This window comes from Ursus arctos, unplaced genomic scaffold (assembly GCF_023065955.2).
Source record: "Ursus arctos isolate Adak ecotype North America unplaced genomic scaffold, UrsArc2.0 scaffold_27, whole genome shotgun sequence".
NCBI classification, from domain to species: Eukaryota; Metazoa; Chordata; class Mammalia; order Carnivora; family Ursidae; genus Ursus; species Ursus arctos.
In genome coordinates, this window is record NW_026622952.1 from 35,358,564 (window position 1) to 35,382,939 (window position 24,376).

At 50.3% G+C, this 24,376-nt stretch overlaps 1 protein-coding gene across 4 annotated transcripts in view; it reads right to left on the minus strand.

Moving 5' to 3' along the window:
* Positions 1-690: 690 nt before the first annotated feature.
* The window catches only part of ENPP6 (ectonucleotide pyrophosphatase/phosphodiesterase 6), a 168,202-nt gene continuing 144,516 nt past the window's right edge, over positions 691-24,376 (minus strand). For 3 of the 4 annotated variants that reach the window (XM_044387597.3, XM_057303421.1, XM_026508575.4), the window contains 3 exons: positions 21,670-21,807; positions 9,486-9,609; positions 691-4,646 (listed from right to left, as the gene is read on the minus strand). In XM_044387597.3, coding sequence (XP_044243532.1) covers positions 4,441-4,646; positions 9,486-9,609; positions 21,670-21,807 — 468 coding nt within the window. In that variant the 3' untranslated portion in view covers positions 691-4,440. Of the gene's footprint in view, positions 4,647-9,485; positions 9,610-20,626; positions 20,745-21,669; positions 21,808-24,376 lie in introns of those variants that run through there. The other variant, XM_048226260.2, reaches the window with a different exon arrangement.

Consider the following 24,376-nt stretch of genomic DNA (forward strand, 5'->3'; position numbering starts at 1 on the left):
GGATGCCAATTATTAGGTCCCCTCAAATCCTGACCTTTGACTGAAGGAGGGAAGGAGGGAAGGAGGGAAGGAAGGAAGGAAGGGGAGGGGAAGGAAGGAAGGAAGGAAGGAAGGAAGGAAGGAAGGAAGGAAGGAAGGAAGGGGAGGGGAAGGGACAAATGGCCAATAAGCACATGAAAAGATGCCCGCCATTATTCACCATGAGAGAAATGCCAATCAGAACCACAATGAGCTCTCACATCGTGTCTGCTAGGATGGCTATAATAAAAAAAAGAAAGACATGATTCGAATGTTGGTGAAGGTGTGGAGAAACTTGCACCCTCTTACGCTTCCGGTGGGAACGCACAATGGTGCAGCCAGTTTGGAAAATGGTCTGGTAGTTCCTCAACAGTTTAATGTAGAGTTAGCGTATGACCCCACAGTTCAACTCCAGGTATGTTCCCCAAACAAATGCAGACTTATGTCCACAAAAATTCATACATGGATGTTCAGAGTGCCAATATTCAGACTATCCCAAAAGTGAGAAAATAAACAAATGCCCATCAACTTAATAATGGATAAATAAAGAGTAGCCACTCCATACAATGGAGTATTATTTGGGAATAAAAAGAATGATTGATATTGTATATTGATTCATGTTAAAACATTGAAAACATGCCGAGTGAAAGAAGACAGCCACAAAAGACAACATATTGTTATTCCATTTTAATGAAATACCTCGAATAGGCCAAACCTGTAGAGACAAAATGTAATTTAGTGGTGGCCCGAGACAGGTGCAGGGGGATGGTGGGCAGGAAATGGGGACTGAGCCACTAATGTGGATATAGAGTTTTTGGGGGTGATAAAAACGTTCTCAAAATTGATTGTGGTGATGGCTGCACAATTCTGTGACTCGACTCAAGCCATTGAATTGTACACTTTAAGTGGATGAATTATATGGTATATGAATTAAATTTTGATAAAGCTGTTATTCTAAAAGTATATTATGCTTAGTATATTCAAAATTAATCTCCCTCCCTCCCTTCCATCCATCCATCATCAAATCCATAAGCCTGGAACGGACTATGTTTAATCCATGGAATGAAGTATAATTATATCATCAGTTGGGTGATAAGAAAAGATAGCAAGCCAAAAATGAATCATTCTTTTAATTTGTGGAACTATAGACAAAGGGAATATCTGAAGTGTGAGCAGGTCTCCTTAATGAGATTTATTCTTTTTTCCATTCAACACTCATTTGCGGAACGTTTACTGAACATCTGAGGTGCTGTGCTAGGTGCTACTCTGTGATTTCCAAGCAACACACATAGCATGCTCTTCACAGCGTGTACCTGAGACCGCGTTTCACGTGTTTCAGAGCCAGTCTGCCAAGGCTACCACCTCCCCTTCTCCTAGCCAGTAGTTTACAAGAGCTGACTTTGGTCTATCACCAATTGTTTAAAAAGATTAAACACACAATCACATTTGGAAATCTTTTGATATTTACAGAAATGCAAAAAACACTTTTTCTTAGAAAATCCATTAAATAGGCCTATGTCTTCAACAATGAGTTTGTTTGATAGGACTCTTGGGAATCCTAGACTCAGGGGAATGGGGTGTAGAGAAGCCAAGTTTGCTCCTTTGGGTGCCTCTCTCCATCCCTGGGGCTTGCAGATCTGCCTTGGTGTAGACAGGGCTGGAAGCTTGACCCAGCTGGGACCAGTAGTCGATGCCAGTCCAATGGCCTCTGAAGAAACTGGCGGATTATGGAATTGCTGTCAGAAGACTCAGGTCTACCAAGGTCTAAGCAGAACCTCTCTGTCCGTAGAGCAAACGCAAACCTACAAGTACTGTCTGAGGTCCCCCCCAGATCCTCCAAACCGACGCGTCTGGAAGCAGTCTAGATGATGCTTACAGTCCCAGGAAGTTTGCAAATGGCTGTCAGTGACTGAACTCAGATGGATGTGGTTCCCAAGTTCTCTTTAAAAGTAGAGAGTTGGGACTCTATAATCAGGACTCTTCGAGGCTAGAAAGAATTCCCGGGGCCTGTTCTAATTTATGCTTAGGTCTTCAGAACTTAATTGGGTTCTGGAGATTAAACATTGGGCAGGGAAAGTGGCCATTCATCTCATCTTTAATCTAAGGTTCATTCCTTTGGTTTATGGTCAGTATTTGCAGGTCAATCCAATTATCTTCCCCCTGGAATTAGCAGTGAAGTAGCAAAATAATCGAGGAGAAAAGGTGTCCATATGTACGAGAGTTTACTCCAAAGGAACAGAACACATTTGGAAAAGAATTTTACTGGGGAAAGTAATGTAACTTCAAAAATCAAAGGGAAAAAAGTTCTAGCCAAATAATTAAGCCACTTAAACATGTCCATTATTTTAGGAAAATTTTTTTCTCCATTTGGTGTCTGAATTTTCTTTATTATTTACCAATATTCAGGATTCCAAAAGTATCTTACTCTCATTCATCTATTTACGATTATTTATTAGCTCCACTCTGTCCGACAAATATCTGAGATTTTATTACGTACCTTGAAGTTTTGAAGGCTGAGTGAGGGGAAAGTGGTCGAACAGAGCAGGAGAGACAAATGTAGGACCGTGTGCGTGTCTGTAGTCTCTTGACCGTGACGATCCCCGTTTCACTGAACCACTTTGGTATCTTTAGCGACCCTTCACAAGGAATGAAGGTGGGCTCCACTGAATTCATTAGATCACCGTCCTTTCGGGAGAAAGGACACTTTGAACAACGGATGCCTGTTTCAACAGCCATTGCCCAATGTCGTGAGAGCACCAGTTTGCTTTCGGCCAAATAACAAAAGCCGATTTGCCTTCTTTTTAAATGATTCGGTGGTTTGCTGGCACTTTTAAAACACATTACATAAACCCTTAGAAGTCTTTTGTGATGACAGGTTTGGTATATGTATTTTTTTAAGTAGTGATCTTTTTGCTTTCACGATTCAAGGCGCAGAGATGCTCCCAGCCTTCTCGAATCAGGGTGAGTGTTGCTGCTCGTTTCTCAAGGCAAACACTGCACAAGGGCCTCAGCATCCTGAGGAGACCTGATGTGCTGTCCCTTCCTGGCAAAAGTCCATTTTGCAGATGTGCCCCATTTAGTGCAGAGTCACGGTTAATGCAGTGATCTGTCTGTGTGATTCCGACCATTTGAACATGCAGTCATCCCTTGTTTCACAAGATTTCCTACAGCAAATCTGGGTGACTAAACTGAACACATTTCAGTTCAGGCTCAGTGGCTCTTCTGAGGGGTTACCAAAGATCTGAGGTCCCTGAGGTGGCACTTCGACCAAACTGTTGCCTAATCAAATGGCTAATTGGTTAGTGATTGGGATTCGGTTCCATCGTGTTCTCTCCATTCCCCACCGCCACCCCCACCATTTTCCTTGGGATTCTGGGTCCTTCAGGACACACTTGGCTGGTGTTATTCCACAAGCCTTGCTCCAAGACTACCGGTGCATAGAACTCAGGCTTAATGTGCCACATTCCAAGCCGTGATCTGAGGTTGCTACAAACACGTCCACGAGGCATCCGTAAGATGTGTAATGACTGTATCACTATATCGTTATAGCCTACACTCTGGGGATTCACACAGGGCGGGGAATCCATTAGTGCACGCACACACGCAGGGCCCACCGTGTGCAGGGCTCCATGTTGTGACGGACTCTGCTGAGTCTCACAGAAGCCCCATCTGCTGGAAGCTTTTCTGCTCCTCGAGGCAAGCGAGGCATGTTCGTGCACTCAAGACCTTGGGAGGGCGCCCACATCTCTCACCTTGTTCTGTGAGTTCAATCCTTAGTACTTTTGATTGGTGATCAAAGCTAAGATAGGCCCTTTCTAGGACTTGGTATAAAATGAAAAAAAAACCCTCCATGGGCTGGGCCAGAAACAGAAGACAGCTATTGCTTTTATGTGGATTTCTTTCTTCTGGGATATGAGGATTGTAATACTGTCCATAACCCTGGACAGTACAGGATTATGGCCGTAGACCCCAAGGATGGCTCCTGGGTGTGGACCAGGCACAGACAAGGGCCTGCTCCGTGCAAGGCGGTGCAGAGAGGGGCCCAGGACTCCACGCGGTATCTACGCAAGGTCTGTTGGCCCAGGGGTAGGCTCCTACTCAGACCGTTCATCTGGGTAACTGCAGGGAAACAATGCAGAAAATGACATCTAGTTGAACCAAGTTTTCCGAAAAGCTAGGGTTTTCCTTACCTCCAGAAGAAACAAAGCTTGGGGTTTTTACTGTTTTTTTTTTCTTTTCGTTTTGTTTTTTGTTTTTTTAAAGAAGTAAGGACTTTTATGTATGGAATCATCCAAGAACAGTATATTTACAATTTTTGTGGCCTTGATTGTGTTAATGAAGCTATTATTCGAACAGAAAATGAAAACCATCCCACCGTGGAGGCACACTCGGCTGAGTGTTTGGGGACAACAATAGCAGCGTCTATACAAACAGTAGGAGGAGAATCGAGACCAGAACACAGCTGCTCGGTCGGACAGACGGAGCCGAGCTGGCCTGGCCCTTCAGCATGCACAGCACCCTGGACCAGGACCCGTTGTTGGGCAGGGGAGCGATGCCCGTCACGTTGCACATGACATTGTAGACATCCACGGACCTGATTGGAGCAGCTCTGAAGTTGGATTTGAAATCTGAAAGGGAAAGGCAAGCAAACAAGTTGTCACAACCATTCCGCGGGCAGAAAGGGGCCGAGTCACAACACAGAGAATGATACTCAGGCTCCAGGCAGCTTTGGGACCAGAAATCAGCTCTGTCAATGGGGCGTGGCTGAGTCATGGTGAACTTGGAAGGGTATCTGGAAAGGGTGTCGCTTACAAAAGGAAGTTGCTTTCTATGGCTCATGGAGAGGAGTTTCTTTAAAAAGACGAATCAGGGGGGCGCCTGGGAGGCTCACTCAGTTAAGCATCTGCTTTTAGCTCAGGTCATGATCTCGGGGTCCTAGCCCCATTTTGGGCCCGTTGCTTGGCGAGGAATCTGCTCTTCCCTCTCCCTCTGCCCCCCTTCCTTCATGCTTTCTCTCTCTCCCTCTCTCCTCTCAAATAAATAAAATCTTAAAAAAAAGACAAATCAGCAGACCATCCTTGTGCATAACTGTGGTCCCTTCCTGACAACAGAGCTATCCTGGAAAGGCAGAAGGGCATCTCCAATTTTGCTGCTCATTTCTGCAGAGCCCTGGAGAGCAGGTGTGGTCACAGAAGGTTGACTGTCTTGTTGAGCCCCCCAAACCCAATGACATACATTTATCCTCCAGAACATCTATGTAGCAGCAACTGGTTGGCCAGGGGGGCCTCAGAGCCACTCAAGAATGTTTCTTCCTTTTCCTGCCACATCGAGGTCTCGGGGCTTCATGAAATGTGACCCGTGCGGTTTGCTCAGTGCTGGCTAACTCGGAAGCAACAGCAGTGGTTTCTGAAGTATGTTTGGAGACTCAACTGAACATTCCTTGGGAGCCTCTCACTGGCAGATGAAATAACTTAGCCAGATAGAACACAAGCGGACTGGCACTGGGGTTAGGGACCCAGAGGAAGGCTCTGAGAGCTCCAGTGGAGAAGAGTGCGGTGCTGGCTTCCGCCCAGAGGCCGCACCGAACCCCAGCGTGGACGCAGGCATGGAGAGGGCAGGGCTAGCCGTCCACAGCCTAGCGGGTACGGAGGATTTCTATCAGGAGTGCACCTTCTCCTTCTCCGCAGGAGGCAGAGAAGCGGCTGAATGCCAAGTACTTGTCCGTGCAGAGACGGAGGGTAAGAGGTGAGTAGTGTACTTAGCAGTTTCCCTTCGGGGCCCCAAACCAGAGCTCCGCTGAGCTTGAATTCAAGAAGGAGATTTTATCCATCCATAAAGGCCTCTGTTTGTGCTTTTAGTCCAGGTAAGACTTTGAGAGGAAATGCCTGGTTTGGGGGCCGTAGGGCCAAGTTTTCTACCTTAGAAAATAATCCTGTATAATAGCTTTGCTAAAATGATCACACGTACTTTATTTAAAAAGCAAACAAACACCAATGGCCACAGAGTCTAGAAGGGGCAACACCAAACCCTGCTCTTATGTCAACCCTGAAATTACAAACACAGAAAGAAATTCCATTCCGAAAACTCTCCCACGGAGTATGTTAGATCCAGGCCAACTTCCCAAGTGATGGGTTTTGCTCACTTTGGAGAAGTAATGTTGACTTTAGCATAAGAAGTTCATAGGCTCTACAACCAGCCCACAGCCACTCAGTAGCTGGATAAGCTCGGGAAACGCACATGGAAGTGGTCCCCAAACCGTCGTTCCAGGCGCACTGCACCGCTCGATAAACGGTAACTATTCTTAGTGATAGGCGCGTAGAATAAACAGCCGGCAAGGGCGAATTATGGAGCGAAAATATTCACCCTATAAATTATTTGGAGGGTTCAATTCACTGTTGGGGCAGGAAGGATAAGGGATAAGGCGGCACCACCTCCTGGTAAAAGCTAGTCGACATCCAGAGCCTCCCTGGAGAGGAGATTCCGGACTGCCCCAGAGTCCCAGCCCCTCTTAATGTCAGGGTCATTACAAGTAGGTGAGGAGGGCGGTCAGACCTCCCCAGAGAAGAGTCAGCCGCGGTTTGCGAAATCGATGGAAAGGTTGTCCCAGTGATGTGGCAGCAACTCCTGTCTCCTTCCGACTTGCCACGGACCTGGACATGACGACCGCACTGCCCCACTACACGGTGGCCGTGTCCTTGTCACGCGTGTGGGTGGGGAGGGTGTGTGGGTGGCGGACAACAGTAAACCCAACATCTCCTTCCCCAGCCTTCCAAATGCCCATGTCTTTAACACTCAGCAAGAAAAACCGAGATCAAGCTCTACTGACAAAAAAAAAAAAAAGAAAGAAAAGAAAGAAAAAAAAAGAGAAGAAAAAAGATTTTACATTAAAAGTACAAAATTAAATCCTATGTACGTAAGCAGGAAGGAGAACTGGGTTTTCCCTCCCACTCTATCTGGTTCATGACTTCCTGTGCTGCAGTGCTGGGACTTTGGGCCCAATGAATAGAGGATCCAGGCTAGAATGAGAGCTTCCAGAAAATTCCTGAACAGCAGAACAATAACAGATCCAGTTGGGGAGGACCTGGCCAAGCTCTGCTAACTCAAGGTGCCATTTTGAACCTGGATTGGGAATCCAGGTTATTTCCATGAATTTAAATTTTGTGGACACTGAAACTGTTTTTCCTAAAGAGAGAAGGTTCTGCTGCCCCACGCCATGCCTGGCCACCTTGGGCTGCTTTCCAGGTGAGGCCCACTAGCTCACAGGCAGCTCACTGAATCACACTCCTGCTGGCTTATCTTGAAATGGGGAGTTCTCCAGGGCAAGATTAGGTTGTTCAAATTAGAAACTGGGATTAAGCAGAGAGAGGCTATCTTCCAGAATTATTTCCTTTTCTTCCTGCTGGACCAGACTTACTGACTTCTAACGCTGTATCTGGGCGGCTGCAATGACGCCCAGCTTCCTCCCTAAGCGAGAAGCGCATATAATTAATGGGGGGGGGACGTACCTTTATCTCAAAGTGCAGCTAGATTGCTATTAAAGGCCTCACTCTTAAATTTTCTTCTGAGTAAACAGTCAGTGTGTAAAGCTGTTCAATTTTTCATGAGAATTGGAGCCAGAAACGTGATGGTTTGCGGGAGACTCTCAAGGCAGTATCTGCCTGGAAACGTTTTTGCAATTGGCCCAGTCCATTTTCATCAGGGGTCATCTATCTGTCTATAAAAGGCTTAGGCTTTTAGTTTTAAAGGAGCATATGACGGAGGCTTTTGTTGATCAACAAACTCTCCCCTCTGAATTTAAGCTAATGTAGCTTTGGGTACTTTGTTTTTAAAATTTTGGTTTGAAGCTAGATTTGCTTCCGCTTTAAAATATGCCTGAGACTCTTGTTTATAAACACTCCTTCCACTGACAACTGTTTTGCACTCATGGTCTTATTTCTCTTTTCTAAGGAAGGAGGAGGTGATGCTTTTGAATGAAAGCCCTGATGTTTAATGTTCTCGCATATAAAGCCCGCAGCCCTGGAATGTCTCCAACCTAATCTATCGAACACGGTTGACCTCAACAAAGTCCTTAGGGCGCCATCCCTCATTCATTATGTTTTTGAGCTCTTTGGAGAATTAATGTTGAATTTAGTAGAAGAGCTTATATCTGCCCTGAGGCTCGGCTGACAGGCAGCACCCGATAACTACCACTGCTTGATGGCAGTGTGCTTGGCCATCCTCTGAACTGTCTTAGGCCGGTGTTGGGGACCCAGGGAGCACTCTGTCAGTGTTTGCTGCTCCTGGTACTCACGCCTACTTCCGGACCTGGCAACTTGGATCACCTATGGGAAAGGACCTGGACCGGTGTGTTCCCTGTGCTCAGGCGGCCAGGGGCTCCCAAGGAGCATGCAGAAATGGACACCTAGTTGTTCTCGGCAGCTGTTTTGTGGTAAGTAGAGTGACCCAAGGCAGATGGAATGAGAGGCGTTGACAGAGATCTTTGTCTTGCTGCCTCAAGACGAAGAGCAGACCTTCTCGGCATGGCTTCTAACCTATACTATGAAAGGGAAGCACGGACTGTCGTGGGCTGGAACATTCTGATCTAGATCCAGAAAACAGCACTTGGAATATGATGTCAGGGTAAGTTTAAGGAGAGTGGACAGTAGTAAGAGAGAAGACTAGCTAACGAGCCAGTCAACTGATGGTTGATGGCTGCCGTTCAATGCCTCTCCTGCCTCTGCTTTTTTTTTTCTTCTTAAGCAAGAAAGGGGTGTTTGGGTCATAGAATCATCTCCAGAGTGTTTGATAAACTTTTCCACAATGTGAATTTACAGTACTCTGTCAGTTAAAGCAAATGACCAAATAGACCCTCTCCATCCCCCCTCTATTCCAGCCTTAGAAATTTATCTGGTCAAGGAAGGCAGAGTAGATTTGCTTTCATCCAAGACATCCCTTGGCCTTCTGGCTCATTCTCAAAGTCAGTCTCAAGGTCATTTCCTAGCCTGGCCTTGAGCACATCCCAGCTTCTGGTCGGGCCCTAAACCGAAGGACCCCACAGGGGTGGGTACTCTAGGCAGGGAGGAGCTGCGGGAGAGTCAGACCCTGTGAAGTGATCACGTCAACTCCGAGACCCACAGCCGTCAGCAACCTGGTGTCTGATAAGCTCTCCTGGACATCGGATAGCTGTGAAATAACATTTTGATGAATTAAGTAAAAAATGAATCACAAACATGTGGAATACATTTTCTTCACTGCACTCAAGATTTAAAATTTACAAGGAAAAGTATTTGGCCACATTTGCCAAACCTAAGCAGCATTTGAAAGCAAGCCAGCAAAAGATGTTTCATGGAGACCAGCTGGGTTTGCTCAGCCTTGCTCATAAAGGGCGTCCATAAAGAGATCACTTCGGCCTTTACTAGTGCTGTCAGCCCCTCTGGAGACACTGCCTTGGGAACGGAGGACAAAGCATACGGTCATGTCTTGCCTACCAGGTCCGAAGGCCAGGAAGATGCCCCTCATGTCCATGAGCTCGTTGTCATAGCCGTGCCAGCCGTGCTGCCAGCCTTCCCTCCTGCCGCTGCTGTTCATCCAAAAAGGAAGTGTGTCTCGAGTCTGAAAGCAAGCGAGGCAGTTACATTACACCGTGTCCCAACCGTCGTGATGAGTGAGCATCTGGCCCAAACTACCACCCAGCGTGGGGGTTTCCTTCTCAGCGTTCTCCACTGGGGTCATCCAACCTCAGCTGGATCGCGTCCTACTCCAGGAAGCACAGACCTTTGCAGGCAGCCCCTGAAATTGCCAGAGAGCTCTAGTTATGAAGGTATCTCCTTAGCTGAGCAGAACTGTACCTGTAATCAGTCTGAACACCGCTGTAGATGTTAGAGAGAAGGGATGTTAAAGGGTATCTATGGTAGAGTGAAAAGTATATTTGGCCTTTGTCCCGGGTTCCTGGTCCCCAGCTCCTATAACCCTTGGAATTTCGGAGTGATAGGGGTGTTTTTTGTTATTCATAACGACCCCATTTCTCCCATAGCTGAGGGTCTGTTAATGAGATGGCTGACTGGGGCTGGGGACTGGGTAGCTTTAGGTCACTGGAGGGACCAGCCACGTGACGGAGACGTCCCCTGACTTCTAAGACTACATTCAGTCTCGTGGCCAACGACGGAGGCACCCGTGCCTATGCAGTGAAACCCATACAAAAACCCTGGAGCAACGTGCATCAGGGAGCTTCTGGATCAATGAACAAACCGATATGCTGGGAGGGCGGTGACCCCAAAGACGGCCTGGCTGCTCTGTGTCCCTCACCCACCGTCCTTTGCTCTACAGAAAGCGTCCCTTCCACTGGGCTCTTCCTGAGTTGTAGCCTCTGTAAGGAAACTAATCACAGTTAGAGCCCATTTCTGGGCTCTCTGGTCCATTCCGGTCAGTTATCAGAACCTGCAAAGGGTGGTGAGAACCCTCTGGTCTGTAGCCAAGCCGGACACTAGCGCGGGTCAGAGAGTTGTTGGAAAACTGTCTCATCTAATCACCTTGTTGTTCTAGCAAAGCCGTCGAAGCCCAGAGGCCTTTCTACCCCCACATCCCACCCCATCTTTCCTTTTCTCAAGCTCCCCCCTCAGGAGCAACTTGGAATAAACTAGTCCCCTCCTCTCCTTTAGTCGAACGCCTGCAGATGGCATGGCCGTTCCTCTTACCCAGGCCTTTTACACCTTCGTTGCCTCCAGCAGTCTTCACTCGGGATGGGCTCCAGAACCATCTCTTCCCCGTCACCCTCTCTCCCTCAGAACTCAATTTCCTTAGACGGCAGATGCCGTGCGACAGCCGTGTCCTGAGGAGGCCACAGCCAGCTGGCTCACATCCCCAGCCCTTCCCCGCAGACGGACCATCCGTGCCTGACGTTCCAGGCCCCTCTGCTGAGCAGGGTCTGAGACCACGAACATTTCAGATGCAGGAAGTAGAAGCGCCTGGCCGTGACCGAGGCAGGGAAGCCACAGTGCCGGCCATCGACAGGTCGGCTCCTCCGACACGTAACAGTACCATCGGTTCAGTTCGCCAAGAGCCTGCGCCAACATTCGCTTCACCGGCACCACATCCCGGTGTGCATGACGTTCTTCCCACTGCACGGTGGAAGGAACTAGGGCCCAGAGAGGTTAAGGGACACTCTGAAAGCCACACAGCAGTGGAGAGGCAGGGCGGGGATTGGAACCCAGGTGGGCTGTCTCCCAGTCCTCGTGCACCTCGTGCCCCATGGGTGGAGGTCACTGCGGGGCTCCTGCCTGTCCCTTGCCTCTTGACTCACCGAGTAGCAGCCAGTTCTCAAGTGTCTAGAAAAAAGGTTTTAAAATTGGATTCCAGTTTGTCGCTTTCTGGTTCTGCAAGCTGGTTCGGATCCTGGGCAAGCTACTTCTCGGAGCTTCGGTTTCCCTGCTGGATATGATGATACCCGCCTCCCAGTTTCTGGAGGAGGACATGACTGTGCGCGACGTGCCCGGCACATACCAGATGCTCACTAAATGGCTACGGGGTCACCAGACGCCGCTGGCTGTGGGGCGAGGCGCTCTGGCCCCGCGCAGCAGGGCGGTGATGCCTGCGGGGCCTGAAGTCCCCTTTGCTTATTTAGCTGTCATATTGCATTGCACACCCGTCCCGTCTCACCCCATAAATCACTCCCTCGCTTTCCAAATCACACTATTTCCCTGACTCTCCGTTTCCTGAATTTCCATCATCCCTGTCCCCCCTTCTCCCGCTGTAGCTTGTATTTTTCCATGGGAATGTTTTTTCTTACTGCATTTCTAACCTGTGATACCATTTTTGTTCTCTGTCTATGGTGGTGATCACAACACATCCCAATTTAGCGTTGTCAGCTAACTGGAGGTGTCGCTTCCCTCGCCAGGTCCCGGCAGTGATTACCGCAGCACCAGGTAGAACGTTCTGTTACTAACGACTTCACCAGCTATGACCCCACAGGACACATGTGCCCCATGACAAAGGGACGGATGGAAGGGAGACGAAGCCTGATTATACCTGATTTACAAATTCCAGTCCGAAGTCCACAAATACATACAGCCGTGAGAACCTCGGCCTGAAGATAACTGGGGCTTTGTCTGATCGTAGGTGAATGCGTTCGTTTTTGGTAAGGTGACAAGTCGCTCCAGTCAAACACCTGTTCTTACTGATTTTAAAAAGTAACAAGGAACCGGCTGCTTATGGGAGCAGCTCACCATCTCCGGGCAGGGGCTGGACGCGTTACACTCCGCGCACAGCCTTAACTGCAGAATGGCGTGCGATTTCCTCCCTTCCCTTTCCTGGCGGCTTCCCGTTTCTGTTGCGTCCCCCAGACTGTCACCCCAGATGCATAGAGATGAGGTCCTACTGATGCGTGTGTGTCCAGACCTCTCAGCCTCCAGAGCGGAAGCCCCCAGGCTGCGGACCCTCCGGCTGCTGGTGAGGAGAACTCATGCCAGCCTGACTCTCGCGGGTTCAGGGACTGCCCCACAGAACCGCCTGGTGACGTGCAGAGGTGCCCAGACCCTCCAGGTTGGGTCAAAGCTGAGACAGGTGTAGAGAGTGGTTGTGTGTGTGTGTGTGTGTGTGTGTGTCCACGGGGAAGGGGGAGGGCAGGGCTCCTAAGTTTGGGTCACTAAGAAGACTGGGCTCCTGGTGGGGTGGGCAGCCAATTCCCAGGAAACACTGGGTCCTCCAGCAGCATGTTGTAGAAACCCAAAGAAGGGCCCCACCTGGAAGGGGTGGTTCCCTCTAACGAATAGGTGAGGGAGGGACTCTAGACGGAACAGAGTCTTGGGGAGAGGAGCCCCCGGCAAGGGGGGGAGATGTCCTTACCCCTCATGGGAGAAGGCAGGGATTTAAGAGCTGTTCACTCCGTGCTGCAGCTCGAGGGACTTGCGCGGAGCTCTGAATCTGTGCGGGGCTCTCTGCAGGCTTTCGGCTGAGAGGCACAGAGGAGGAAGGCATTCCTTCCCCGGAAAGAGCTTACCGTTAGCGAGGAAAGACGAGGGGTTACGGCTTCTGTGTCCTGAGGCCTGAGCGGGCCGGGACAGGCAGTGAGGTAGGATGAGGCCCTGGGGAGGCCTGCGGTGAGAACCACTGTCCGTGGGGCGGGCGAGCGTGTACTGCAGGGGGACCCACTGTGACAGGCCACCCAGGTGGCTCCAGCAGAGTGTGGGCAGGCCCCGGGCTCCTGGGAGCTCTGGGCGTGGGGAAGGCCTGGCAGAGAGAAGGCCGGGCCAGGCAGGGAGAGCTTGCAGCAGCTCGGACGGCCGGGAGAAGCATGAGAAGGAAGCAGCCACGGGAGAGCAACGCTGGCAGGCGTGAGGAGGGGACAGGGCTGCCTGAGGTGCCTGCCTGAGGCCGTCTGCCCAGGACTGAGCGGCTGCAGGGGATGCAAGACTTCGGGACAGTTTGAGACAAACCAGGACGTGGTGGCCATTCTACACTGAACACTCTCGGAAATTTAAATGAAATCTTCACCAAGTGTAATTTGTTCGGCACGTTCCAGAGCTTTCCGGGACCCCTCCCCCACACACGGTAGGTAGCTGCACTCGGACCTTCCTTCAATGAGCCACTAACCTAATTAATCATTTCTCACAGGAAGGAACCAGAAGTAGCTCCACAGGAGGAAACACTGTGAGAAACGGTTATTATGCTCATACACTTGTGTTCTTCGACCTCGGCGTCTGTACTCCGCTGCCAGCTGACGGGGAAATGCCTATAATCAGTTTGCTTGGATTTGGGAAGCCAGCGGAGTCTTTATGAGATAAGAGTCATGGCTTCCAGACTAGCTCTTTGTCTCAATCATTCTTAGAATTAAAAAAGAAAAAAAAAAAAGCACTCCTACCTCAAAACCTGGAGAGCTCACTGTCTACACTGCTGGATCCCAAGCCTGGCCATGCACAGACTGCCCTGAGCTTATCCTGGGCCCGACTTTTGGGTATTTGCTTCAGTAGGTCAGGGTAAATCAGGGAACCTCTCTGTTTAATCACCTCTCCCCAGCCGATTACGATGCATAGTCAGGCCTGGAAAGCCCTGGAAACCATTCACCTGGCACCCATCACATGCTATGTTAACTTATGTGTCCTTTTCTAAGGACGCTTCTTATTTATACTGGATTACCATGCCAAGGTCCGAGTCTGTGTCTCAGGCCCTTTGCGTGGCCCCAGCAGAGCTGCCTGGGGCCTCCCTCCCCGAGAGAACGCAGGGTCTAAGGGGCGTACAATCAGTCACGCAGTCGGCTCCCAGAGGACTGTTCTCCACAGCAGGAACCAGGGCGGCCCCACCGGCTTATTCCATCCGGCCTCCAGCCTCATTGGCCAGTGCCTGTGGGATACTGGTTGTTAAAGTTTTTAACCATCACCCCTCTTTTCAACCCCTAAAAGTATAAATCTTCCAGGGAACTGGGGTCAGGCACCCAAGTTTGTCCCCTCCCTCTCTTGATGAGGCATCTCCCCGAATCTCCAGGGCTCTGGGGAACACAAGGGAAATCTGGTCAGATTAAAATAAATAAAATGTGAACACCTATCTAAAATTAAATCTACTTTATTCTCCTAGGACACGGTTATAAGAGGAACCTCCCACGTCCTGGAAAATACAATAAGCTTCTGACATCATCTCCGGCTGAAAGAGGCACCCGATACTATCCAAGTCAGGGGTGGCTTCAGTTCAAACTCTTGTGTTAGTGATGACAGTTTGGCGGGCTCGGGTGGTTTCGCTGATAGGGTTAAGTTTGACCGACGGTTTCTTTCTTTTTTTTTTTTAAAGATTTTATTTATTTATTCGACAGAGACAGAGACAGCCAGCGAGAGAGGGAACACAAGCAGGGGGAGTGGGAGAGGAAGAAGCAGGCTCATAGCAGAAGAGCCTGATGTGGGGCTCGATCCCATAACGCCGGGATCACGCCCTGAGCCGAAGGCAGATGCTTAACCGCTGTGCCACCCAGGCGCCCCTGACTGACGGTTTTTATTACCGACCCCGTTTCTTAGATTTCCCCGTTGCTCTCTCTCGAGGCTTCAGGTTGGCATGAGTCAGGCTGCCTTTCTAACACAGAACCAAATTGCCCAGCCTCGGCCCTGGTCTGACCCTGGAAAGTCCTGTTGCCACACACAGCCTAATCCTTCGACTAGTAAATGTCAGAGAGCAAAGCCAGCAGGGCCCAAGAGGCACAGAATTCCTCGGAGTTCAGTGCAGGGCTGGAGAGCACTGCCTGGATGGGGCTCCTTTTTCTCCCTTTTCCCGCGGGCTCGTGTTTGCTGAAGTGTGCCAAGGGTGAGGAGGGCGTGCATGTGCTCCCCGACGACCCTAATCACCCCCAGAAAGTCCGCAGCTCCCAGCACTCGACAGCCCACTTCCTGAGGCTCAGTTACTTGGGCCTGGACAGCACCACTCCAGCTGCCACAAAAACTCAGAAGCCACGTTTTCCAGCTTGTCTTGATTTCCCCAAATATTTTGGGTCCACGCCTAACTGCCATTCAACCGCAGGCCTTAGAATTGAGCCTTGCCAGTTTTCAAAATAAATCTTTCCTCTGGAGACAAATATTGGCCTCCCTTAGAAGCTCGGGCCTGGATTAGCTGCATTTCTCTCCCCTCAGACAGGAGCCCAAGAGATCAAGAACGAACACCATGGTTCACAGCCCTTCACCAGGCTGGGCCCCAGCCTATCTTCCTGAGCACCGTGGCATGAGGGGGCCACCATCTAGGAGAGGCTACAGGACTCGGCCCCGAAGCAGGCAGGGAATCGGGGGCGGTGTCTGGTGAGAGCTGTTGTGTCCCACGCTTGGGCTCCAGCTGTGGGCTCGCTGAAGCTCGGAGAACTGCCATCGCTGGTCTGAACACCCTCTCCCTGTTGAAATCTCTTCTCGGACTGCTAATAATGAGCCCAAAGGAAGGGCTTTCCTGACTCAGCCGACCTCTCCCGTTTACTTGGTTACTGATTTACAAACTGACAAAGTGAACAGCCTGTGATAAGTAACCCGGGATCAACTGCCTTAATATTTATTAAATCACTTAGTAATTCATATTCCACAAACGCGCACCGAGCCCTTGCCACGTGCCACATGCCACGTGCCACGGAGGACAATAAGGGCGGAGGCGCCACAGGGCAGCCCGCAAGGAGTTTCCACGGCAGGCAGGGAGAGCACAGGAGCAGAGGGACAGATGGAGCACGTGGGGGAGTGGGTCCAGCTCGTGAGGATTCCGGGAGGGAGGAAACGAAGGGGAGAGCGGGCTGTTTCATGGGAGGGCTGGTGTTTGAGCCGGGCTAAAGGACAGGTGGGGGCCAGAAGGAGAGGGCGCCCCCAGGGTTCTGACTGATGTTACAAGAGCCTGCTGAGTACTGGCTGATTTCTTTAGGTACAGGTAACCCCCGCTTTCTGAGAGTTCGAGCTACACCACTTGGCTTTCACAAAAGAGCTACCACATTAGTAGCTAAAGTGAAAGAACTCTGAGGAGGGTCTTCGCTTCTAAGAAGGGTGAAAAGCGAAACGGTGTTCAGCACTGGCTTTTGTAGAGACGGCAGGCCCCCGAGCCGCGGAGCGCACCGACCAGCTCCTTCCCTGACTTCGAGGCACCACCAGAGCTTCGAACTGTGACTGCGAGCCCCTGTGCTTTATCTTCGAATGATTTTGTGTGTCCGTAGCAAGATGGGACCTAAGGTATCAGAAAAGCCTAGGAGAGGGCGCCTGGGTGGCGCAGTCGTTACGCGTCTGCCTTCGGCTCAGGGCGCGATCCCAGCGTTGTGGGATCGAGCCCCACATCGGGCTCTTCCGCTGGGAGCCTGCTTCTTCCTCTCCCACTCCCCCTGCCTGTGTTCCCTCTCTTGCTGGCTGTCTCTCTCTGTCAAATAAATAAATAAAATCTTAAAAAACAAAAAATGAAAAGCCTAGGAGAGGTGATTTTCTGGGTTTGGGAACGCTCGAAAATGTTTCCATATGAAGTAGTGGTAACTGCTTCTTCGCTTTGCACCATTTCTGCCTACGTATGAAGGGTTTCAGAGGAACACTCTGCTTCTGGATAGCAGGGGGCAGGTGGGGGGGTGCTGCATATGGATGGAGGAAGGGGGGGATGGAAGAATGCACTTGAGTTTGGAGGAAACTACCCTCAGCATTTGCCCACTTTGCATTTTCCTGTGTTGCTCCTGACTAGCCCACAGGCCAAGGACGCATAGCATCACTGAGCCTCCCTCCTGAGGGCCCTTGGCCCACCAGATGGGGAGGAGCCCATGTCCAGCCCCACTGCAGGTGCCCCCTGGAGGGGGTGGGGGGTAGAGCATGGGCGAGTGAAACCTTGGGACTGGGAAGTGGGGTGGCTGGTGAAGGGTGTGGCCTTTGACCCCTGGCAAGCACAAGCAAAGAGGCTTCCACAGGACAGTGACCAGGTCTTAGGGAGACAGATGGGGTGGGGGCAGCACTTAGGCAGCCCTTGAAGAAAGGAGCCTGGCAGGTGGGACAGGCCAGGGCTTGACCTAGGTAGGTGGCCTGGATTTTTCCACCCTCCATGTTTAGGCAGTCCTCTGGGAATACGGACGCCTCAGACTGCTGCCCTCGCAGGAGGAGCGCCAGGGCGAGGACCGGCAGCGGGCGGCAATCCAGTCCACACATTAAGGAACGCGGGAGCAGAAGCGAGCTGCGGGGAGCCGCTGGCCAGGGAGCTGGCTCTTCTGCGGCAGCCACAGCAGCCACCCTGGGTAACTGTGCAATTCCAGGTGACAGATGCAACCTGCTTCCCGGTCTTTATCTTTTTCAGGGACAGCTAAGTGACCGTTTAAAAAAATGAACTCGATTAAGTCTTCCCGGTAGAGCAGCGGCCTTAGAGTCTGTAAAACTTAGAGTGGTAGCAAAAAGTTGGTGTTTATATGGGAACGGCGCTGTTGCCGGGGAAGCCAAGTCTTGCATGTTGCGGAGTGGCGGCCGTAGAGGGAAAGGAAGGGGAGACGGGATTCTATTTTATTGGCCTCAGTCAGCACCAATTTGTCCTGACTCAGCTGTTTTTCTAATCGTGTCTAAATCAGCAAAAAGACTCCTCGGCCGTCCAAACCCAGACCCGGAGAGATTGCTTTCAGGCCTGAGAAGTTGGCCCTGCTGCACGCAGAGGGCCGTGTGGCGCGGACGCACCCGCACACGTGCCCTGCGGGCTGTGCAGGTCACGCTGCAAAGCACAGCATCCTTCTGCCGCATGGGGAGAGGCTCGGCAAAGAGCCAAGTGGGGGACGAACAGCGCGGCACCGAGCGGGAACAAGGATAGCGAGTGCGGTTCTCCATCCTCTGCAGTCAAGGAAGTATAATGAACAACAGAAAGATGTGAAAGAAAAAGGACCGAGGCAACGAGAAAGAAATGGTCACTCATCTTGACAATTTCTCAGAAGACAAAGAGATAAAACCCCATGTTTATCAAGGTAGAATCTGAAATTGTAATTTTTACCTGTGAGCCTTGAAAAGTCCATGAATTCAAGGACAGGAGTAAAGTGACAAAGGTATTCATTCATTCAGTCTATTCATTCAGTCCTGGTCATTCAGTCTAGGAAACTAAAGTACAAAAAGGAGTGACCGAAAGGCAGCTAATTTCTCTCAGGACTCAGGGACAACCATGATTTTTCTGAGAAACATTTGTGCTTTTATGCGACAGACGCTCGAAGTTACATTAATGTATGTAACTGACGGTGCTTCCCTCTCTGAATTGGCTGCTTTTCAGAACTTTTCAGAATCGTATTTTTTCACGTCCTATTGATCTTCCTTGTGGTTTCTTTCTTTAAAAAAAAAAGCAAACCAAACACTTTCTGCTTCAAATATTTAAATAGAATTTCCTTTTTGAGATGATTCTACATTTTTAAAAAGTTTTGCAAGTAATCGTCAGTCGTTAGGCATTCTTCCTTTCTGTTCTGGTGGCTTCTCCCCGCTCCCTAAGCCATGCAGTTAACTGGGTCCCCTGTTAACTCCCTGACTCAGCTCTGATTCACACGAGCGTCTGTGTGTGTTGTAGACCGTGTCGTACGTACAAAGATAATATAACGTAACGGACTACGTAACATGGTGTGTGATGGGCGTGTGGCCGGCTCCCAGCAGACACGTACGTCCGCAGGCTTCCCGCAGGAGAGCAGGTGCCTGGACCCTCAGTGCAGAGCGGAGGGGCGTGGGGAGGTCGGGGAGGCGATGAGGCCCCATCAGACTTGTCACTGGGCTTTGTGAGTGGGCCGCTGCCAGCCAGCCAGCACGTCTGTCCTCGTTCTCGTCTCACCTCCCTTCTTTGTGACTAAATTTCAGGGACCTTGCGTGCCTCATTCTGCAGCCTCTGCGTCTCAGTTGTCTTGTGACTGTGGCCCCCCGGTCCGCATTGCAGCATAGTGCTAGATCTCAGGACCAAAGCGGACTCGAGGCAGGAATTTTCTAGCCATGCTGCTGCTTCCGGATGAGACCTAAGGGGGGGCTTGCTAGTGGGGTCTGGGCAGAAGTGGATTAGCAGTGCAGTTAGAGAAGCTTAAGCATCAGGGCTTCTCACTCTCATGCGTCTCTTCTGAGTCCCTATAGCTAATTTTATTTTCATAATTACATATTCTTTTCTTAAAAAGAGACCCCTCCAAGTTTTATTATTGTCAGAGTCCCCTGAAACCGGCATCTGACTGATTCTAGGGTTATATTTTTGCTCTGTAATGAAAGTAGGAGACATACAAGAAGAAGCCACACCCCTTCTTTTCTGCTTTGGGATGACCTGAAGGGATGTGATGCTTGGGGCTGCAGCAGCCATCTTGTGATCCTGAAGAGAAAGCCAAAAGAACTGCAGAAGAACTGACTCGGAGACTTGATATGATTGAGATGACTGAGCTGCTGAATGAACCAACCCCAGAACGGTCTATGTCGACTTCTGGTTACATGAGGTAATAAGTCTTTACTATTTAAGGCACATGCATTCAAGTGGTATGTGAATGATAACCAAGGGCGTCAGGCTGATCTCCAGATCCCACCACTGTGTTTAAGTCACTCACTGGAAAACATGCATCTCCTTGCTGGGTGTGCTACTGCCAGGAGTCTTACCTTCCAGAAAGCACTCAGAGCTAGTGTGCCCATCCTACCCTACTGCGGGGTTTGGGGCCTCTCCCACTGGAATGGAGATGGCATCCCATTCGTTGTACAGCGAGTCTGGCTTTGCCACTCTCCCCACCCACGACTACTTTTCCATAAATTACCCCAAATCACCTCTGTCGCCCTCCCTACCATGAACCAGCTTCTTGGTGCACTGGTTTCAGCTCAATATGAGAAAGGAAACAGGAGATGCACATAATCATAGTGAGAAATGAGTGACAGGTAACGAGACGGACCGTCATCGTCTCTTTGCTTTGGAAAAGTCAAAGTCATTCCACCAGAATTTCCTAAACTGAGAAAGTTTCAAAATGCAAGCCCTTTTGAATGACTTGGGGAAGCTGGCTTTATGGAATACAGTCGAACAGGTGCCAATGCAGGTGACGCGACTGACTGCTCGCAGTCGGGTGTTCAGTGCAAAGCCGTGAGCAAATCACTGTCCATGAAAACGCCGTGGGCCTGGAATAATCTCACTCCGGGCAAACACCAAACAGTGTGATAAAGTGAAGACAAGCATGAGAGGCAGAGGGACCTTCTTGGAAACTTACAGTCACATGGTGTGGAAGCCCACGTCCGCTGATTCGATGGGCCCCGCTTGGCCTCAGGACTGTGCACACTGACAGCTCTGACCCGGTCTGTGCTGTTTCCTTGGTGACCAGATGTTTTCTTTGAGAGCACACAGGAATGACTCAGTCCTCCTCGGTGACCGGATTTCATGTCAAGGAATACTCTTTCTTCCACAACGAGGTCCCTAGACTTCCACCCATCTGCCTGATCCGTGTTTCTCCTGATCACCACCTGCCCTCTCTCTGGCAGATAAATGCTAGTCCTAGGCCTTTGACTTCATGGGCGTCGACCAATGACCCCCATGTGCCAACACCTGTCATTCTCTTTCACCCTGCAGGCTGGTCTGTTTGCAAGACATCTGTGAACTCACGTCTATGGTAAGCCACGGCCTCTCTGCAAACGGATTCTAGATAGGCCTTGACCGCAGTTCCCCTGAAGGCCGGGGCCCTCCCACACTGGCCTGAGGTCAGGAGTTGATCCCGGAGCCTCGTGAGCTTGCTGTCAAAGCAGGCAGGCAGGAGCTGCTGACGTCATTCCTGTCCAAGGCAGTGAGGGTTTGGACCCCAGATGCAAGATATTCCCCTCTGTAAAATCAAGCTGGCTAACTGGGGAAGCTGGGTCTCTGGAGCTGTGTTTGCCAAACACTTCTCTTAAAGGTGAAAGCAAAGCTGAGCCTCGCCTTGACTTTCTCTGCCCTGCAGCGATCGATCGCTTTGGCTCAAGTAATTGTTGCACTTTAAACTGAATAGGTTACATCGTAAGCCTGGGTAATTGAGTTAAGTGCAGTTTGTTAAACTATAGCGAGTCTGGAGCCACGAAGTCTAAACTGTGACTGTGGGTCCACATCAACGGTTTGTGTCTGCAAAGCCACCTAAGCCTTTTGTGTCTCTAAAGGTGGAAGTCATGCCGCGAAGGACATTTAAGTGAAAACAAAATCTTTTGAGGGCAAAAGCCAAGTAATTATTTATCTTTGGGTGTTTGACAGAGTTTGTATAATGAACACATGTCATAATTTTACAATTACCTCAGTTATGAACCATCCTTCATCAGCCACTAAGGTCAGAGGAGAGACAAATTTCCCCTTCTTGTAGTAGAGCCTGCTTGGTATGGCTTCTTTCTCGTAGACTGTCATGTGTTCCACCGTCCTCAGCTTGTTATAGACCTGCAAAGATAACAAGAGGGACAAGTTTCGCATTCTCTTTCTTAACTGTATGTGCATATTTATTGCACCTGGAGGAGAGGGAGAACTTTACAGACCAAAGAAATTACCAAAACACCTGACAGGTCTGACTACAGAAGAATGAGAAACTTCTGGATGTCTCAGGAAACAAGGTGGCTTCCATCTCCTAAGGCTGAAGATCCACACACCCCACGACCTAACAAGTCGGCCCCCAGGGACCTAGCGAGAACCCTCACACTCGTGCACCAGGAGGCACACAGAGGGATAGATACTGCAGATTGGAAGAGCCCAAATGCCCGGCACCTGCGGAAGGGAGAAATGAGTTGTGTGGCTGGTGGTGGAGTCCTACACAGCAACGAAGAGCGGAGGCTCACCCTGCACAGAACGCCTGCAAGCATCTCGGGGATCCCAGTTTGAGAAGACAAAGCAAGTTGCAGAAAAATACAGACCGGATTAGTATTATTACGATGTGATGTTTGAATAACTATAAAACTAAAGAACGCGTACGGCAAAACGATCAGGACAATTATGGAAATGACAACTGTATACTTTCTAATATTTTATGATAATGTGTCTACTCAGTAGTTAACAAACAAATTACAAAAGCTTATATAGGCCAAAAATGCTACAGTAAAATTAAAAGGCAAAGGAGGAACTGGTCTGCCTGATGCGAAACGCCACTACGATCAAAGAAAGGGCTTTGTTCTTTGAGCTGACCTAGAGCATGTCTTACCTTCACCGGAGTCTTAAAAGTACCAGGAACTGTCTGCCGTTCACTCACCACTGATTGCATGACGAGGGCGTAAACTCTGCACGTTTCCGGTATTTGCCAGCAGCTTAAATATTGACGGCTGACATTAAAATCGACTGGCTGATGTTGACCTGTTGGCCCTCAGCCAAATCAGACCCATATTCCTGGGTAGAACTGAATATAAAATTGGGTTTTTCAACTCAGATCTGGAGAAAAATTAGCCTTGAGGCGTTTTAGTAGAGAGTTCCTGATGACCCCACGAGTTACGATTTCCTACTTGAGAAAATCCATAGTTCTTAAGGAAAGTAGGACGCATTTGCACAAAAATTTTGGATACGTGAAAAATCTGCTGACACATACCAGGTCTCCCAAACTGTTGTGTCCGTCACATGACAAACTGTCACCCAAACACAGCCCCCACTCTCGAATAATCCACCAACTGCTTCAGGCGGCTTGCAACCGCCTGGCTTGCTCGTGGCGCTGGGAGCAGCCCTTACGAGCTGATGCTCGAGCATTCTGGAGGCAGCGTGTCTCCGCGTGCCAAGCTGGAGATGCAGATGACCCTCCTTGCCAAGGAAACAGAACTTCTTTGCAAGAAGCCATTTTCTGTGGGACCTGCCAATGTGTGGAGTACTCCTCCCGGCTTCATGCTGAGGGATTCCATGGGGCTGCCGTACAAATGGTCAGCGCCTCCACTCCCTGCCCATGGAACTTGAGAAAAAGGGGCAGCCACCTAGGAAATGGGACGAGGCTGGGGAGGAGGGGCATTGCTGGCAGCTGTGCTGCTCAACCCCCAAACAGACAGCTCTCAGACTTTTACATGGGAGTGGGCAGGAAGAGGCTGAAAGGACCAGCAGAGAGAGCCCGGCCTCCTGCACGCAGTGTCCATCCATACCAACGAGCGTCCGTTGTCAACCACATCCGGGCTGGGAGGGTACGTGCAGACGTCAGGCATCCTAGGCCAATTCCGGGCACCTGTGGTTGGCACCTCCACAGGCAGCAGGCTGAGCCTTCCCCAAGGAAGGGACCCGTGTCCTGGCCCAGAGCACGAAGTTTTCTCTGGGAGTGGGCAGAAGCCCCAGAGCTTGCCCTGGGAGGTGACGAGGCAACTCGGGGCGAAGCAGGTGGACAAAGATGCTGCTTGCTCCTCATTTTCTCATCATGTACTGCAGGTAATTATGGTTGGAGAGAAGGGTAAGTAAAGTCTAGCCATCTCAGGGCGCTGAGTTCCTGGAGGGCAGTGACTATAGGGAGCACCCTCTTGGGCACACCCCCCTGCGACGGAGCTCATTGTGATAAGTGGCACATACGTCGTCCTTGAGGTGGGCCCAGCATGATTCTGGGGGCTTTCCAGCAGCCCAACAGGGCAGCTGTGATGCCATCGCCACCCACACGGACACAGAAGAAGCAGAGGGGCCGGGTCAGGGAGCTGCGGGTGTCCAGTCCGTGACTGGGCTGGGATTTGCACCCAAGCAGCGTGCCCCCTTAGATAAGGCACTGGCCCCTGGCACGCACGGCCTCAGCCTCTGTTCATTCATCACCTTCTTATCTCCACTGCCCTGATGAAAACAGATCAGATGGGCAGCTTTGTTCCAGAGAAAGAGCACTCCCTCTGTGCATCCGATGTCCCCCAGGTTTGCCTGAGATGTGCCGCATTTGGGCTAATAACAAAATAGCCCTACTAAAGGGCTCAGAGCTTCCCATGCTAAGCACCGCACGCCCTTTATCTCACCGAACTCCCACGCACACCTGTGCAGCAGATACCATCATGCCCACCGCAGAGAAGAGAAGACAGACGCA